A 17,981-nucleotide genomic window follows, 5' to 3' on the forward strand; every position below is an offset into this window, starting at 1 on the left:
CAACCATGTAAAGTGGAGAGCAGTCAACAGTGGTATTAAGAACCATCATCACTGTCATTAACAGATGAGGAGAGACTTTAAGGTTCAAGTACTCTTCCAGTTTTCTGGGAACCCCAAGAACTCATCATCGCTAGTGTCAGAATTTGTGAAGCTCAGGTGCTCACGATCACTGATATCACTTTCTTTGCTGTCTTCACACTGACCAGACGCCCTGAGACTCAGCAGTAAAGTGGGACATTTAAGCGTCCCCAGGGGTTACGCGTGGGGCCACCGCTTCCTCTTCTAACAGCTGTTACCACCGCTGACAGGTCAGGTAATGCACATCACGGTCTGTGACGCAATATTCTCTCCATAAGATGCACAGACATTTCCCCCTCACTTTTTGGGGAAAAAAGTGCGTCTTATGGAGTGAAAAATCCGCGGTAAGTCTGGGCAGAAGCTAAACTGGTACCGCCTTTTTGCTCCAGGGGGCGCTGTTTAGTAGCCTCCAAGATGCACGGTGCCCGGCAGTTACGGGGCACCCTCGAGACCTGTGTGTGTCGCTGGGGACATATGTGACAATGCTTATGCTAGTGTTATTTGTAATAACACACAAGAAACAGAATCTAGAAGTAACCCCGATAGCCGTCAGCTATAGAGTGGAAAAAGAAACGGCGGTCTATTTATACCGTCCAGTGCTGCTGAGAGTGAAGGTAAGAACCCGAGGACACAGGCCAGGTCATGGGTGAATCTCGGAAACATTGCATTGGGCCAAAAAGCAGGTCATAGAAAAATCATGCGGTGCCAGACAGAGTTTTATCAATGTAAAACTGGACAATGCGTTGCTTAGGTTGAAGCTTAAATTAAAATAGTTAGGCCTGGACCCACGTGGCTCAGTGGGTTGGGCATTATCCTGCAAACTGAAAAGTTACCGGTTCGATTCCCGGTCAGGACACATGCCTGGCTTGCAGGTTTGGTCCCCGGTTGGGCAGCTGATTGATGTTTCTCTCTTACATCAATGTTTCTCTCCCTCTCTTTTTCCCTCCCTTCCCCTCTCTCTAAAAAATAAAAAATTAATAAGTAAGTTAGATTAGCTTGTCAGAAATGCTGGATTTCGGACGCTAAGCCAGACCTACTGAAACAGAACTGCATTTTAAAAAGACACCCCACCCCCAACCCCTGTGATTTGTATGCACACCAAAGTTGATCTTTGCCGAGAAGGAAAAAAAAAAAGTTAAGTAAGTCTATGTTAAATCTTAGGTTAAAACTAAGTTAAATTTAAATTAAGAATTTTGTTAAAATTGTAAAGGAAAGTAAGGGAACGATAAACATAAAATTCAGGACACCAGCTCCCTGGGTGTGGAGACGGGGGGCCAAATGAGGCACACACGGGAGGTGGCAGGGACCGTGGGGCGCTCTTGTTCTTAAACTGGAAGTGGACATGTGACTTTCCATCGTGTCATGGGTCTTTATCACATACACATTTGACAAATATCCTTTTGTATCTGCTCTAATTTAATAAGCACATTTGAGAAAGGAAAGGGGATCAGAGTGAGGGTTGGACCAATGTGTTGGTGTGTTGCTGGGAGGCTGGGGGGCTTTGGCCTTTGTGGAGGAGAGGTCACCTGAGTCTCTCTTGGGTCCGAGAAGCTGTGGACAAGCCTGCCCACCCCAGCCCATAACTATTGGGTGCTGAAGCCAGCCCGGTTCCAGGCAGAAGGGGGTACATAGGCGGTGGGCTGCCTCCCCGCTTCCAGACAGGGACTCAGGCCCGCAGCTGGAGCCTAGCTCTGGGGACACTTGCTCCCCATGTTGTCACCTGAGGCAGCTGTCGAGTTGGAGCTGTTGGCTCTAAAGAGCCGATTGAGCCCTGACCCATGTGAAATGACGCGCCTGCCAGGGAGTGGCAGAGTCGAGGCTGTGTGACCCCGGCACTCAGGTTCTTTCATCTGTTCCATGTCATGCTGCCCCAAAACGGAATCACACTTGATGGAATGTCATGATAATAACCGCTTCCCCCCGAAGTTATCCATGCAAAGAGCACGTGATCATTTTTTAAAAAAAAATGTAGAAAAACACAGAAAATTAGAAAGAAAAAATAATTGTCCATACTTCCATTTCCCCCTGTTAACATGTTAGTGTATTTCTTCCCCGTCTTATTCCAGGGCAGTTAAACAATTTCAGTTATATCAGGTGCTAAGCACGTGTGGGAAAGAACTTTCCACACTCGGACATGCTTTCTCCGCTGACCATGATTACTGCCATGCTTTTCGTTATTTGGATATATCATATCAAATAGGTAGACACTATCCTTGCTAAGGAGTCCACATTGGTAGGAGTAAAGTGGGAACTGTTCATTTATTCCTGGAGAATTTAGCAAAGGTCCATTATTTGGGGTCATTAAGTCTCGTTTTCTTACTTCTTGAAGATGAACCTGCTTCTAGGAGCACTTCATTGATAAACAGTCTCAGAGGCCTTATTCTGTACCAGGTCCTGGGGAAACAGATGGCCAAGGCAGGTTTCTGGGAGTTCAGTCGTGGGGGTGGGCAAAAAATGACGCTTGTGTCTCGTAAAGTAAGAGACCGAGCGTTAATGGCTTCCGGGACTGGCCTGCTTCTGAAGAGCAGAGCTGATAACGTCTTTCCCCTGAGCTGAAGCCCCAGTGCGAAGTCGTTATCTTTTCCTAGGCTTTTTGTTTTTGTTTTAAGGTTCACCGCAAACTTTAGCAGGAAAAAAAAAAAACGGGCAGTAACTGGGTCATTCTGACCCAGAATCAGCCAAAATACTTCTAATTACTCCAGCTGACAGAGATGAATCACGCTGAAGCAAGCCTGCCGCCTTTCCCTCCGAAGTGTTCGTGATCAGACTCCCCGTGCCGGCCAGGGAGACGTGTGCCCCAGCACGCGGGGGTTGGGGCCAGGGGAGGGGTCAGCGTCCACTTGCTTGGCTGTGCCCGTGCCGGGGAAGGGACCTTCACCTTCTCGGGGTCGGGGCTTAGTCATTGTCATGAGGCATGCCTGCCCTGTGCCAGGCAGTGTCAAAGGGGCTCTCGGGTCCTGGTGTCACTTGAACCTCCCAGGAGATCAGCCTGACCAGGCCTCAGGGACCTGAAGAACTCTCCGGGCAGCATTTTGTAAACTCTAGCACCCAGTTCTTTGGAAGGGGTGGCTATCATGGTCTCCAGGGCACTTGGCTGGACAGGTAGTGGCTTGTCTGCTCCTTAGAGGTCAGCACTGCTAGCTTTTGTGGTCACGTCACAGCCTCCAATGCCGGAGTCGACCGCTGGCAAGGTGACCATGTCCATGCCTCTCCTATTTAGTTGGGAGGGACTGGCCAGAGGAGGACAGCCAGGCGATACGGGACAGAAGAGAAGGGTTTACGGCCAGGAGAGATGTTGACCTTGACCGTAGAATTGCAGACCTAAATTCCGACGGAAGCCCCCCAGCAGCGACGCCGGTCAGCGCTGACACTGGGCAGTTCCCCCTGTCAGTTCACGCCACACGGCTGTGTGCACAGTCACGGGAGGGCGGTCAGCCCAAAGCTGTCTGTTATAGGCCAAATGAATACAAATTCTTCCTTCCTCATGTTCTCCTCCTGATGATAACTCAGGCCAATTTAAAAAGTTAGCAAAGTACAGGAAGAATTAAGGAAGCATGAACACAATCTTGAATTCTTTCACTTAGAGGCAGCCGCCGTAGACATTTTTTCAATCTCTTTGAGGCAATTTATTCATTTACTTCCAGGTTGAAAGCTTAGTAATGATAGTTGTTACTATTATTATGGCCTCTATAGTAAATACCACATATGAGCCGTTGGGCTAAGCATCATATATGTAGTAATTCATGCAGTCCACAGAGCAACCCTAAGACACAAGTCGTCTTATCCCCTTTGTCAGATTGGGGAAACTGAGGCAAATCGAGAGGAAATAAGTTGCTCAAGGTCTGACACCTAGTAAGGCGGAGTTCAAACCCAAGCCTGGGCCCAGAGCCCGCCCCTGCCGCTTTCTCTCCCTCCCTCTTTATATACCTATCTCTATATAATAAAATGTCACATGTTACATTACACATACATACATGCGCGTATTTTCAGTTCTTTATTTCCATAACAGTTTAAAATCTTCTTCTTGCTGAATGTTGCATCCTAAGCCCATCCGCGTCATTTAAAAGCTCTTTGCGCATACAGCTTTCAGCAACCTGGATAGTGGTGACGGCATTAACATTGCTTTCACGTGGGCATTTCTGTAGTGTCCTGAGAAGGCGGCAGGCACTCCGAGCATGGTCACTTCCTCACCAGCTCCGGGGTCCTCCTCACACCTGATTTGTCACTACAGGTGAGTGAAGCCGGGGCAGGTCGTCCCGGGTTCGCTCTGACGCCCCTTGCCTTTTCCCAGCAGAACCACCAGGGGGCGCTCCCCTGCCCTTGCTGTGACGGGATGGTGACAGGTGATGTCCCCAGTGGCTCTTTCTGGGGAGAGAACCCTCAGCCCAGGAAGGAATAAATAGGTCAGCAATGGGGGCACATCCCCCCACTTTAGCACTTGGTGCTTTTGGGCACTGGGCCTAGAAACAGCTGAGATGGGGACACCAACAAGAATAATCCAACTCCTTGACTTTTGTCACCAAGGGTAGATGGCATGGAAACCCCTGGGTCCTAGCCAAGTCATCTGTGCAGGCAAATAAAAGACCCTGGCGAGAAGATAAAAATCAAAGTGAAAGATCTTTAAGATCAATGGAGTGGTCTCCCATTATTTTCTTTCCTTCCCCAACTCGGGTTTGAGCAGGATCCGTGATTTATGAGTTAGCCGCAACAGGAATGTGTAGGGAGCTCGGGCCCAGCGCTGCTGTTGGCTTGATTCCACAGCGGTACAAGTGGTTCAAATGGAGGAAGTGCAGGAACGTGCGTCCGTGACCCTCGGGTGTTTCCCCGGCATACACGGAGGGGGTCAGCTTCAGGGGCACACGCCACCCCCTGCCCCCAGTCCGGCACCACACCTGCGGTCCCCTGTCTGCAAACCCCGCTGCCTGTTTCCTGTGTCAAAGCCCTGCGCTCCCCTGACCCTTTGTTCTCTGCGCAGAAGTACGTTCCACTCCAAGAACAGAACTTTCATGTTGTTTAAAAAGACTTGCTTTAATTGCTGGTGGTTAGACCGACAGATCAGTATGTACCTGCGGGGAGAGCGTTCTGACCCAGCAAAACACTTCAGTGCTCAAAAGGCAGAAAACGGGGGCACTTGCCATCTGACCCAGCGGGAGCCTAAGACGGATGGAGCTCAATTTAGAAGGTCTGCTGCTGCTGTTTTTCCTGGTTGGTGTAGCCTCGGGAGCAGATACTGGCTTGGAAACCTTCCCCCTGGCAGGCTGGCTGCCTCTGCTTCCCGGGCAGGGGCTGGGGAGCCCAGGTGTCAGGCCAGCTGAGCACGGGGCCGCCGCCTCAGGGGCATAAGGGCTGCCACGTGGATGGAGGCAGCCTCTGCAAACACTCCCCCTGTGCCTGCCCCGGGCTGGCTGGGACAGGGCTGCCTGAGATGACCAGGTACTTTGAGCATTTGACTTGGGAGCAGGGCACCGGCTGGGTTGGGTGGGTGGAGAGGTTGGGTTGGCCTTTTGCTTAATTGTAAGGGTGGCATCAGCCTGTGTTGAGCAGAATAATGGTAAAGCATGCGCTTTTAGTAAGGGGCAGGAGGGGAGGAAGCCGGGTGACTCCCCTGAATGAGTGGGTTTTCTCATTTCTCTTGTTTGCCGTGGTACCTAAAGGCGGTGGTGATATAATTATAAAGTGATTTGCTAAGGAGACAGACAAAACGTTTTGGATCCCGCCTGGTTGGTTCTGGAGAGAAGTTTTTCCCCAGTTATTTTCTTTCCTGCAAATCTCCCCTGGCTTTCTTCCGAAGGTGCTTCCCTCCCCGGACATTTTGCCCTGTGGGAAGACGCGGGTGAGGTGGCGGTGGAGGGCTCAGTCTCCGTTCTGCGGACAGATGTCTAGGCGGTGGCTGTGAGCGGGACTGTCCCCGTTGGAGAGACAGCGGATTAGACAGAAGTCCAGCCCTCGGCCTGGCTTTTCTTCCTCCAGAGAGGCCTGTGGCGTTTACGAGTTCCTGTAAAGACACTGGGGAGATCTGCATTAGAATGCCGCTTCCTGCCAGGGGGGTTGTCAAAGAGTTTATGGGAGACCCTTCTGCAGTCTGAATGCGTTTATGGCCATATCATATATTCAGGGCTGGCCTCTCTCGCGGGACCAGAGGGCCACCGTGCTGCTGAAATGACAAAATGAGGCCGAAACGCAGTCCTGAGAGGCTTTGCTTTTGTTTTCCGAAACTGTGGGCTCCTCGTCAGAAATAAGTCACTGCACTCACATGCTGGCTGCAGGGACGTTGAAGGAGGAAGGGGTAGGGCCCGGTGGCAGCTCTGATCTGAGCTGGAGTTTGGAGGTGTCTTCCTGTGGGGCCCTGAAAGGTGAGCAGGGATTCTCGAGGAAGGCCAATTCTAGAAAGAGAGGGAGCCCCAGGTGGGAGGGCCTGGGAGGACAGTGTGTTTTGGATGCGACTCAGAAGAGGGGCAGATGGCAAAGGAGGGCAGAAGAGGCCGGCAGGCCGCTACAGGGTTTTCTCTCTCCTGGACTTGAACTCTGGCCCTTGACTCCTGGGCCCGCCCCCATTTTTCTCTGCAGTGGTCCCTTCTCCAGGCGGGGGTGAAAAGAGACAGAGGACAAAGACAAGGGGGGACCGGACTGAGCACAGCGTCACATCTACGAGGGCTCAGCCAGAACGGGGCGGGGGGTGCTGGGGGGTCCCGATCCCTGGCGTACTGAGCTCCTCTGCCGTCCCAGCACGCCTTGGTCCCACACCGCCATGATGACACTGCCCACTTCCTCCACTTTCTGGTGCCCCGGCTCCCCTTCCTGTGCGGGGCGGGGGTCCTCTTCTGTTGCATGTACGGCAGTGAAACCCACAGGCCTTCCTTTGGAAGCTAAGTAATGTGGTCATGTACCATCTCCGCAGGCTTCAAGGCCTCTCCTGGCTCCACAGGGCCGAGTCTGGACTGTCCCCTTGTCACTGTGCTGCCCCTGCTCCCTCACATCCACCTATGCTCCTGCACCCCAGGGACCTGTCTTCCTAATCACACAATGGGTGTCGCCCTGGGGTCAAGCCTGGGCGCACGGTCCGCCTTCTGCCCGCAAGGCCATTCCTTCTTTTCAGCCGGCAAACTCATCCTTCCAGACTCAGCTCTTCCCAGAGGCCCTCTGAGCCCCTCTTTCCACTCCTGTCTCTGTGTGAAGCTACCTTCTTGACTGCACAGGGTCCTTTACCTGCTTACCTGCGTTCCTACCTACCTGTGACTTCAGGTCACGGACCCTGCCTATTACACTTTCACCATCAGCTCCAAGCAGGATTGAAATATTTCTCCCATGTATCCAAACGAGATTCTTTAACTGTTTAAGGCAACACCATGAATCTGGAAGAGGAAAGCTCTCTCTGTTCTTCACAGAGGAGGCACAGAACCAGCCAGAAGCTGTCGATGTGTGGCTTAGGACAGACCCAGCTGTCTGGAGTTGACCCTGAGACCCTGAAGGCCCCCAGCTGCGTCTTCTCTTCCTGCCTGGGGTGGCCCAGGTGGCAGGATCTCAGGCAGTCGGGGGTCATTGGCGGAGACTTCGGCCATCCCTTGCTGGATCTGCCGTCTATAAGACACCGTCCTGGGCTCCGTGGGGAATGAGAACATGAGTGGGCTTGGTCGCTGCATCCAGCTGTTCAAGCCCCTGAGGAGGCGGAGACACAGACAGTCTCTGTGGCCTTAAGGGGGATAATGCAGAGCCCAGTGAGGTGCCAGCCAAGTACTGGGCGGGGTGGCGTAGGGGGGAGACGAGGGAGCGATGACTTTTCCTTCAGGACACGCAGAAGGAACACCGAGCACCAACCAGCAGGCCCAGGAGCAGCAGTGCGTCCTTGAGGAAGGAATGAAAGGACACATCTTGTACGTGAAGCTCATGGGAAGGGCTCCCCTCTGACCTGCCTTGGGATGGAAACCATGGGGGGGGGAGAGTGCGGGTGATACCTGGGACAGAGCCGGCACGGGCCAAGTGCTCTCTGGTATCCTCCTAAAGGAAGCCAGGGGTTCATTTCCACCGGAGTACAATGAGCCCAATTAGGTCAAGATCTCTGGCTAAATTAGAATTTAGAATTACAAGCGATTAATTCCAACTTTAGAGAGGAAATTAGAATTTATTCAGATCTACTGTATGCCAACTGCGCTCCGTATGTTTGCTCCTTTAGCCTCACCCCAACTCTGGAAGGTGGTCCTTGTTATCCTCGGTTTACACATGAGATGCTGGAAGCACAGAGAGGTTAGGTAACTTGCTCAAGGCCACACAGCCGGAAAGAAGCATAGCCGTGAATTAAGCCTCTGTTGGTCTTCCTCATGCTTTTTACCACCTAGTAGGCAGATTATGGAGGAGATGGGAGGTTGGGGACGTCCGTGGGTTAACTGAGACCTCTGCGGGCCCCGGGGAAGGTGGTGCTGGGTCGAAGGGAGCACAGGAGGAGGTGACTGCTTTATTTTGCTGAGCAGAATGAGGGGTGTGCAGCACCAAGGAGGGGAAGGGGGAGGGGGATGCAGAGCTGCGCTGTCCCAGGAAGCGAGTTCCAGCCCATCGGGACCGCAGTGGCTGTTGAGAGCTCAGGCTTCGGGTGTAGACAGGTGCCTCCTTGCTTGACTGATAAGAGAGACAGGAAAATAATCGTGGGATCCAGACCCATAACTCAGCCGGTCTCCGTGAGCCTTTTCAGATAAGTGGATTTTCTGCTTCTTTGGCAAACCTTTTGATATTCTAGTCTTAAAAAAAAGAAAGAAAGAAAGAGAAAAAAGCAGGGGGAGTCACTTCAAGGAGAGGCGGGAGCCAGAGTATTTTTCTTTGGCTGGGCCAGAGTCCCAAGTCTTCTGCTTTAATCTCCAGGGAGGGGCCCTCCGGGCTGATGGACAGAGAGGTGACACTGCCCAGGCCCCAGGGCCCCGGGCCCTGCTTGTTTGTTTTGCCTGCCCCCTCTCCTCCCTCTCTGACAGACTGGTCTGCAGGCGACATTCTTCAGATGCTCTTGGTTTTCTTTGTCTGTCTGGAAATGTCTTTTTAAACGGGCTTTTCATTTAAGGAGGCTTCATTTTCTTGCCCCGGCAGCCCCCCGCTTTAGGAAAAGCACCACTGAGAACGAAGCTAAGGCAACCCTTTTTCTAACCAGAAGTTTTAGCTTGGCTGGGCAAGGGGACGGCATGAAAACAACAACAACTGTAAAAAATGCTCCTTTTCTGAAGTCAGCAGCTTCATTGGAAGCAAAGATTCTCATGCTCAGGGGCATTACTGGACCTTCTAAAATTGGACCCAAATGTGGGACCCCAGGCAGGCGCCCCAGTCTCTCTGTTTCCTAGTGTGTGAAAGGAGACCCACGAGACTGGGCCTCAGAGCCGTGAAGAAGACGAAGCCCAGCTGCAGAGGAACCCACGAGCAGCGTGCGCACAAGTGGCCCTAATTAACGGCAGCTATTATTTTGATTATCACATAAAATGTTCTCGGGCTTTATGGGGCTAAAGGAAGTAATAAAGATGGGGAGACAGCAGATGCTTTTACACTGAAGTCTGTTTATCTGCAAAAGGAAGATCATACTGTTGTCACCGAGCGGTTGGCACGTGGTAGATCCTAAGCAAATACTGGTTTTCCTATTTTTTGAATCAAACTCGAGTCTTTTCTCTCTCTCTCTCTACGTATGTTTCTTGATTAATGAATTGTATGCAGGGACTGTGGTATATGACATATCTTTCCATTATAAAGGATACACAAAAATAATTAAGGGAGATTGGATAAAATAGGTAGGGAGAGGTTCTGATATTTTCTTTTTTGCGCTCCCCTTGACTATCTGCCGTGGTGTGTAAGCGCTGGAATCGCTCTGGCACGTGATGTGGCTCTGTGCGTACAGGCAGGAACTTCCATGATAATTGCAGGGTTTTATGGGCTCCTGGGGCAATGACGGGAACAACTTGGCTCAGGGGGAAGTCTAGTGGCGCCTAAGAGTTTCTGCTTAGTCTCAGAGGCCAGCCTCCTGGCGCTGTCCCTCAGAAGTTTAGCAGCATGACGTGGCTTTCTGTAAGACGGGCCATGTCTTGTCCTTGAGAAGGTAATGGTAATTCAGATTTACAACCCTTCAACGGAGGATGTCTGAGCTGTTACATTCTGCTAGTTGAAGCTTCTTAACACTACTTTTCATAGAAGAGATTCTTGGGAGACGGGCTTTCAATTGCAGACCAGGCACTAGCTGTGTGCCATTAGGCAGGTCTCACTACCTCTCTGAGCCTTGGTTTCTTCCTAGGGATAAAAGTAGGGGGAGAAATAACACCAACAGGATTGGTGCTAGGATTAAATTAGCTAGTGCTGGTGCAAATGCCCAGCAGGGCGGCCTTCTTTGGCTCTCTCTGTAGTTCACCATGACCTTCAGCTGCCGTGCTCCTGAGATTGTTTGTCCCTTGTTCATTCTTATGCCTGCGTCTCACTTATTTTTAAACGTAACCCCCAGTTTTTAATAAATTTAAATGTGCGTGGTCTAAAGAGTCTATTCTGAGCTTTAAATGAAAAACAAGTCTCCTAGCCTATTTCCACTCCACTTCCTGCTCCCTAGAGGCACCCACCTTCTAACTCTCTAGCTTTTATTCTTTTCTGGAATTTACCTCATTATTTACAAATAATAACTAGCGCTGCAATTCCTTATTCATTTCTGGCTCATCCTTTAATTCTCCCCGTGGAATAGGAGAATTTAGCTTTTTTACACCTCTTTCTTCCTGCCTCAAAACACAGCCTCACTGCACACAGCGCTGTCCATCCCCCCGCTTCCAGAGCGGTGGTCGCGAGCTCTGGTCGGACAGCACTGAGCACAGACTTGCCGGGTGCTCTAATGGAACCTTCAATTCCCGGACAGCCTCGTGTTTTTCCTGCAGTACTAATTGTCGCTTTTCTTGTTTACCTAAGTTTTATCAATCTGTCAGGAATTCGTCCCCCTAGTCTGGTAGAACCTGTACGGCAACTTTCAACAGAGCTGAACACTTCCGAGAGTCACGTCTGTTCCCCTGTCTTCTGCCTGATGTGTTGGGGTGTGGAAGACACCTGCGGTCCCCAAACCAAGTGCAAGGCCAGCAGGGTCTGGCACAGGGATGGTGCCCAGGGAGGGAGTGCCAGAGCCACACAGGATGGAGGCCTTTCGTTCCATGAGGCGTTGGGAGGGATTAGGCGTCTGTGTTTGAGCTTGAACTAGCCCTGTGGTTCCCCGTCTGACAAGTGGGGGACTCTAACGCAGCCAAGGGCTCCAGCTATGCCTCCACTTCAGCCTGCTCTGCCCTCTGGTCCCCAACCCCCCTCACCTGGCTGGTGTCTTGTCTGTAAGATCGAGATGGCTGGCCCTTCGATTGTGGTCCAGTGGGGACTGACTGAAAGGGCCACACCATTTCCTGTGGTCCTCAGCGCTCCCCATCCTGACCACCAGCATTTACTTAATGTGATTTCAGGTCATCATTTGATAGGGAGCAGGGCACATTTTCTCTGTTGCTGTATGCTTAGACCCAGGAAAGCTCTGATGCTTGCTCAGGGTTGTAAAATAAAACTTCCCCTTTGTTTGAGTGAGTTTAGGCTCCTGCGCCCCTGTTCTTTTGTTTGTCCCCTCCCCACATCTCCTTCCACACTCACTCCCGATTCTACTTCTTTTCTTTCCATAGGAGTTCCTTCAGGTTACTTATCATCTGCAGGACTTGAACTTGTCATCTTTAGAACGAGCTTCACAATATCCTCTCCTAGTCACTGTGTGTGTGAAGCGAGGGAGCGTGCCCAGTGCTTTGCACACAGAGGCTGGCCCATGAACGTTGTATGTGTTTTTTCCTCTTTTTGGTTCCATCCATATTAGGCATTGATCTGCTTTAAAGGGTGAAGTCCTCTGGGCTCCAGGTGCCAATCAGCTGTCAGATGAGCTGAACAGGACCTTGGGAACCTAGTGTCTGGATGTCCTGATCAATCTTTGACTGTGATTCTACAGGAGCTCAATGTCAAATGGGCTGGACGTCAAGCTTTCTGTGTGTGTTCAACTCCTCAGACAAAGCTCTATAGAAAGAGGGGACATTTCTGATCTTATTAATTGACAGTGGCTTTAAATAGTCCACCCTGCATGGAATATAATGCAAGGGTCCCCACATGTGACCAGTAAGCCCTCATTCATGTATTGAAGTATGCAGCAGGTCAAGCAGAAAGGCAGACAAGGGGGCCCGGGGCCTCTTCTGCCTGGTCCGTTAGCCGCTCCAGCAGCTGGCCTCTCTCTCTCAGGAGCCCTTCCTTTTTGTTGGGGCTCATTCCTGAAGCAAGGTTCCCAAGGGCTCTGTTCGCAGGCTGAAAGCGGAGGCTGACCCAGGGGCCGAGCTCAGGAATTATTGCCGCTAGCAGGAAGTGTCTAATGGTTTCCATTTTCTTTTAGTTGGAAGAGGAAAGGCTTCCTTACAATAGAGGCAGAAAATCAATAAGGAGACACCAGCCCTTTTTACCTTCCAGAGAGAACCAGAGCCCCCCAAGGGCACCAGCTGGCTCTGCCACCCACAGAATAAGGACCAGGGGAATGTCTTACGTGCATCTTGACTCTCAGCGGTGTGTGAGGCAGTGCCTGGCTGGCAAAGCCAGGCTCGCCACCTGTGTGGCCGGTGTGTGTCACTGTAAACCTACCAGGACGCTGCTGTCCTGTGAGCACCTTGGAGCTGGCCTCCTGGGCTGTGTGTGTGTTTTATTTTAAAGATTTTATTTATTTATTTTTAAATAATTTATTTATTTGTTTGTTTATTTATTTTTAGAGAGAGGGGAAAGGAGAAAGAGAGGGAGAGAAACATCACTGTTGTAGTTGACTCTCATTCGCGCCCCCAACTGGGGACCTGACGTGCAACCTAGTCATGTGCCCTGACTGGGAATCGAACCAACAACACTTGGCTCTCAGGCCGACGCTCAATCCTGTGCTGTGTTTTAAGTCAAATGCTACTTTGAAAAATCAACAGTTATAGCCCTGGCTGGTGGTTCAGTTGGTTGCAGCATCAAAAGATTGCAGTTTTGATTCCCAGTCAGGGCACATGTCTAGGTTGCAGGTTTGATCCCCGGTCGGGGTGCAAATGGGAGGTGGCAGATTGATGTTTCTCTCTCCCAAATGAATAACAATAATAATAAAAAGTTCAGGTGAAGATTAAAAAATGTATTAAAAAAAAGAAAATCAACAGTATAGTAGACAGGATTGTCTTATTTCACAATCACATTCATGCCTTGAAGAGGGTTTTTACATCTCTCTTCTCATATTGATAGTCGTCGTCGGCAGCCGTCCGTCTCGAGAGACGATGGTGTAGCTTCTTAAGAGTCTATCTGCACCGCCGAGAATGGCTGTGCAGTCCGATTCGGGAGTGACACGGTATCTGTCTCCTTCTGTGTTGAATCGACATCTTACGATGACGCTGGAGTGTCCTCTCCAGTAATATTTATAGTATATTTATAAAAATCCATTAGGTGTCCCCCCAGAAGAAATCCTTGACCAATTTAAAAAGTTTCTAACACTGCAGTCATTATTATAGTCCAATACAAATTAGAGAGAAATAATATAAGGTTGACCCCCTCCTCCTCACTGGATAATTATCATTATCAAGTCAAAAAGGAAATCAGAACGGAGATCATAAAGTGTCTAAAGAGAAAGGGAAAGGAGAATACTTTCTACTAAACCTACGTGCTGTAATAAAAGAGGTGCCCAGAAAAAATGGATAGTCGTGTCTTCATTATTAAAGAAGTCAGATTGAAAATAAAAATGATAAAGTAACGATTTTAAGAAGTTTGGAGAAAGTACAAGAAATTAAACCAAAAGGAAATGGAAAGAGGGTACCATACACAAAAGCTAAACTTAATGATATAGAAAATACATGGAAAACATTAAGACAGAATATAGACTTTAGTGGCGGTTCTTGGGAAGGACTAAACATGAGACGTTTAATCATATGTATCACCTGGGAGAAATGCTTGAGCGAACATCCGCTCCTTCTTGCAATGGAAGGATGCAACCTTTAATATAGTTTTCAAAGCAGTTGTAAGAGGGTTGGGTGGAAGGCTTACATCACGTTTAAAAAGCAGAATAAAAACTCATGTCACAGAATGATTCTAGGCTTGTGGACACAATCGCCCATCTGCCTCCCACCGCCAAGTTCTGCAGGGAATGAAGTCTGGAAAGAAGCCATTACAATATCACTGTCGGAATGAAGTATGAGGCACGCTACAGGCAGGGGGACCTCGAACGTCGTGCTGAGGGGAGCCCGTCACAGGGGACCCCACACTCTATGATTCCGCTCATGTGAAATTTCCAGAGTAGGCACATCTACAGAGACAGAAAGTAGATTAGGCGCCCGGGGCTGGAGGCTTGGGGCAGGGGGAGTTGGGAGTGACAAATACGGGTTTCTTTTCAGAGCTCTGAAATGTTCTAAAATCGGACCTGTGATGCGCGCGCAACGCGGAGAATATACTCCGTACCTTTGAACTGGGCACTGGCAGTGGGCGAATGGCATGGTATGTGGATTATATCTGCTTCAAGAAAAACAAACAAAAAAAATCGCGTCGCTGATCTCGGGGAATGGAAACGTCTGTGATTTTCTTCACTTTCCACCCTCTTCTGTAATTTTCAGATGTAGTTCTGCGTCCCTTGTCTAATGAGAGCATAATAAACGAAAAGCCATTTTAAAGGAAGAACGTTAATAATTGGCCTTTTCGCAGCAGAGACAATGATGGGGAAGTCTGGAGCCTACCTCCCGAGAAGCCAGGGGAGGCTGAGTGGATCACGGGGATGGGGTTGTCCGCTGCCGTCACACACCCACAGTGGCCCAGGGCTATTCTTCTGCGAGGCCAGGAAAAGAAAACCTCATTGGTCCGGGGTATCTGGGGGCAGGATCGCAACGCAGGGAAAAGCTGGGCGGGCGTGTTGGGGCGGGCAGTTGGTGAAACCTGCGGAGAAGTGCGAGCGCATTTCTAGCTCAGTATTCTCGGAGGTGTCCGAGGGCTAAACTCGAGAAAGCTGTGACTTACGTAACTTCCTGCACTCGCCCAGCGCGGGCCGCCTCCTCTCCGCGGAGCCGGGGCTCGCGTCCCGCCGCTGGGCCTCCCGCGCGCGCGGGGCCGCCTTTCTAACCGAGCCTGCATTGCCGTTTTGAACAGCCGACCCCATCGCGCCTGCTGAAGATGGGCAACGCGTACGCGGGGCAGCTGAAGACGACGCGGTTCGAGGAGGTCCTGCACAGCTCCATCGAGGCCTCGCTGCGCTCGCACAGCCTGGTGCCCCGGCCCGTCTTCTCGCAGCTCTACCTGGAGGCCGAGCGGCGGCTCTCGGCGCTGGAAGGTACGCGGCGCGCGTGGGGTTCGTTCTGCGCCGCGCGAGCCGCGGAACGCGCCCCTCTTTCCCCGTCTGCTCGGTGGGTGCAGAAAACGTCGAGTCTGGCAGAATAGAATCGTTAGGAAAAGGAAGTGGCCCATAAACTCATCCCCGTCTGAAGTTAAAGTTACGTTTCGGATCTAAGGCCGCGAAGAATAAAGTGATTCGTGGGCCGGATAGGGGAAAGGACGCGGGCCGAGCGAGGCTGTTCTGAGTTGGTGGTGACTTATTAAAAGGTTTGATGTTTTCACTGGGATCAGCGAGAAATTTTAACGCGCCTTTAACAACTCAGCTACTTTCTCTTTCTGCTGTGACGCACGGCCATGTCTCTGCAAACTAGTCTAGGTGGTTTCTCTTGTCGTAGCAGGGACAAGAAGCCTCTGGAAAGTGTTAAAAAGCCGAGAGCCAACCTTTATGAATTTTCGCGTGTGCCAGGCTTAGATCAATTATCTTCAGGCCTGGGGACCACTTTAGAGTTGACTTAATTATCCAGAGAATAAAAGGGCTGTATTTTTCTGTCTTTCGTTTGCATTTTTATAGCCGGGAATTGTCCTGTCGAGAGTGACACCCCCCTGCCCCCCCAGCCATCCATAGTACAAGGCTTGTTCCTGTAGTGAGAATTCTTTTTGCCTTTCCCTGGAAGTTACCTGCAGACTTCGCTGAGCAGTTGACGTGGCCCGGGGCTGGGGTTTATTTAAAACAGACCTTAGTTCACTAAGACGAGAGCGGGCAGTATGCCCGGTCCTGTGCTGGGTGGTCACGGCGCGTGAGCGTGTGTCAGTGTGTACGTGGACCTGTGTGAGAATGAGTGCGTGGGGGTGGGCAGGCGCAGGGCTGCCTACGAGGAGAAAGGAGGCAGGGACCTGCTTGTGTGATACCCAAGAACCCCTTATCCTAGCGGCGAGGCGTTCCTGTGTGCCCCTCGAGCTCGTCCTTACTGAATTCACCTTGTAGATAGCAGCAGCTAAGGACTCAAAGCATGAATTAGGAAAACCAAGAGTTCTCGCTTCTCCACGCTGCCGTTTCTGGCCTAGGAAACGTTTCTGTGACGTTGCGGGGAGGTGAGGAATAACAGAAGACTATTTTATAGCAGAAAGCCTTGGGAAAGACCTCTTAACTGGGCATCCTTAACTTCTGACTGCATTGAAAGGCGTGGTTGCTAATGATCAATTAATGATAAATAATTTAGTGCATGTGAATGGCACCTTAACGTCTACAAAGTGCTTGGGAAGAGGGAACCCTGGTTTGCTTGAAGCTTGAAGGATGCTCCCCTGGGGAGGGAGAGAGGACACTGTTGGAGGGTCCCTTCCTAATGCTGTGACCCTTTCATACAGTTCCTCATGTTGTGGGGACCCCCAACCATAATTTTCATTGCTACTTCGTAACTGTAATTTTGCTACTGTTAGGAATCGTAATGTAAATGTCTAATATGCAGGATGTATTTTCATGGTTACAAATTGAACATAATTAAAGCATAGTGATGAATCACAAAAACAATATGTAATTATATATGTGTTTTCCGATGGTCTTAGGTGACCCCTGTGAAAGGGTCGTTCGACCCCCAAAGGGGTTGCGACCCACAGGTTGAGAACCGCTGGTCTAAGGGTCTCCATAGACAATGCTTTGTGACCTCTACCTGCATCTTGGGATGCCCCCCTCTGCCGATAGCATGCTGGGCAAGTGACACTCTCCAGGGACAGTTTTGAGGCATTCTCTCGTGTACCCCTCTTGGGGGCTGAAGGCCCCCTACCGGCTGTTGCCCCCCCCCTTTGTTCTGCCCTCCTGTTGGTATGAAAGCCAGGGTGGCCCTCTGGATGCTTTTCCCATCCAGCAGACAGGATGGAGACAGCCCCTTGAGATTTTGTTTTTCCAGCAGGCGGGAGCCTCATTTCGGGTTGCTCAGTGCCCACCTGAGCACGCTGCTCTGGCCCCTGGTGCCCGCTGCCTAAACCCTGGCGCTGACGGCTGGCATGGGACGCGCCTCCTGTTGTGATGTCCGCCTGCCTCCCCGTCAGGGTCTCTCCTATCTTATCGCCGCCCTTGCTCGGACAGGAGCCTTAAAGATGGCCTGGGTGACCGGGGTGCAGGTGTACAAAGCAGCCCTTGCTCAGTGACGTTTCTGTATTTGGGAGGGTCACTCAGCAGGGTCCTGGCTACTCTGTTCTCGAGTTAGGGGTTTTATCACCTCCTTGGAGGGGAAAACCCTTTATGTGTCATTTATTTTTTAAAAAGAAAGACCCGCCAGACTGAAAATAGACCAGTCCAGCATTTTGAGGTATTTGTTAAAGAAGACACAGGTAAATGTCTATAACCCCCTCTCCCCGAATATCACACAGTTGCTTTATGTGCACGTCGGGATGAGCAGCCCCAAACCCCAGGAGCAAAGTGTTGCTGCAGAAGCTCTGGGTCCCTGTTGTAGTTCGCGGGCCTCGGGCCCCCACCCCGCTGGCCGTGTCTGGCGCCATCCAGAACCCTCCCGCTCCCAGGGGACCTTGGTAATCAGTCCAGTTTCGTCCCTCCAGGTTAGGAAGCCTCCTCAGGCTATCCCTGGCTG

The 17,981-nt window shown here is 50.8% G+C and overlaps 1 protein-coding gene across 2 annotated transcripts in view; it reads left to right on the forward strand.

The window, feature by feature from the left end:
- Window positions 1–15,237: 15,237 nt before the first annotated feature.
- The window catches only part of GREB1 (growth regulating estrogen receptor binding 1), a 63,703-nt gene continuing 60,959 nt past the window's right edge, over window positions 15,238–17,981 (forward strand). For both annotated transcript variants that reach the window (XM_090280922.1, XM_090280923.1), the window contains exon 1: window positions 15,238–15,394. In XM_090280922.1, coding sequence (XP_090137048.1) covers window positions 15,238–15,394 — 157 coding nt within the window. The remainder of the gene's footprint in view (window positions 15,395–17,981) is intronic.

This window comes from Furipterus horrens, unplaced genomic scaffold (assembly GCF_987537825.1).
Source record: "Furipterus horrens unplaced genomic scaffold, mFurHor1.1.pri manual_scaffold_6, whole genome shotgun sequence".
NCBI classification, from domain to species: domain Eukaryota; kingdom Metazoa; phylum Chordata; class Mammalia; order Chiroptera; family Furipteridae; genus Furipterus; species Furipterus horrens.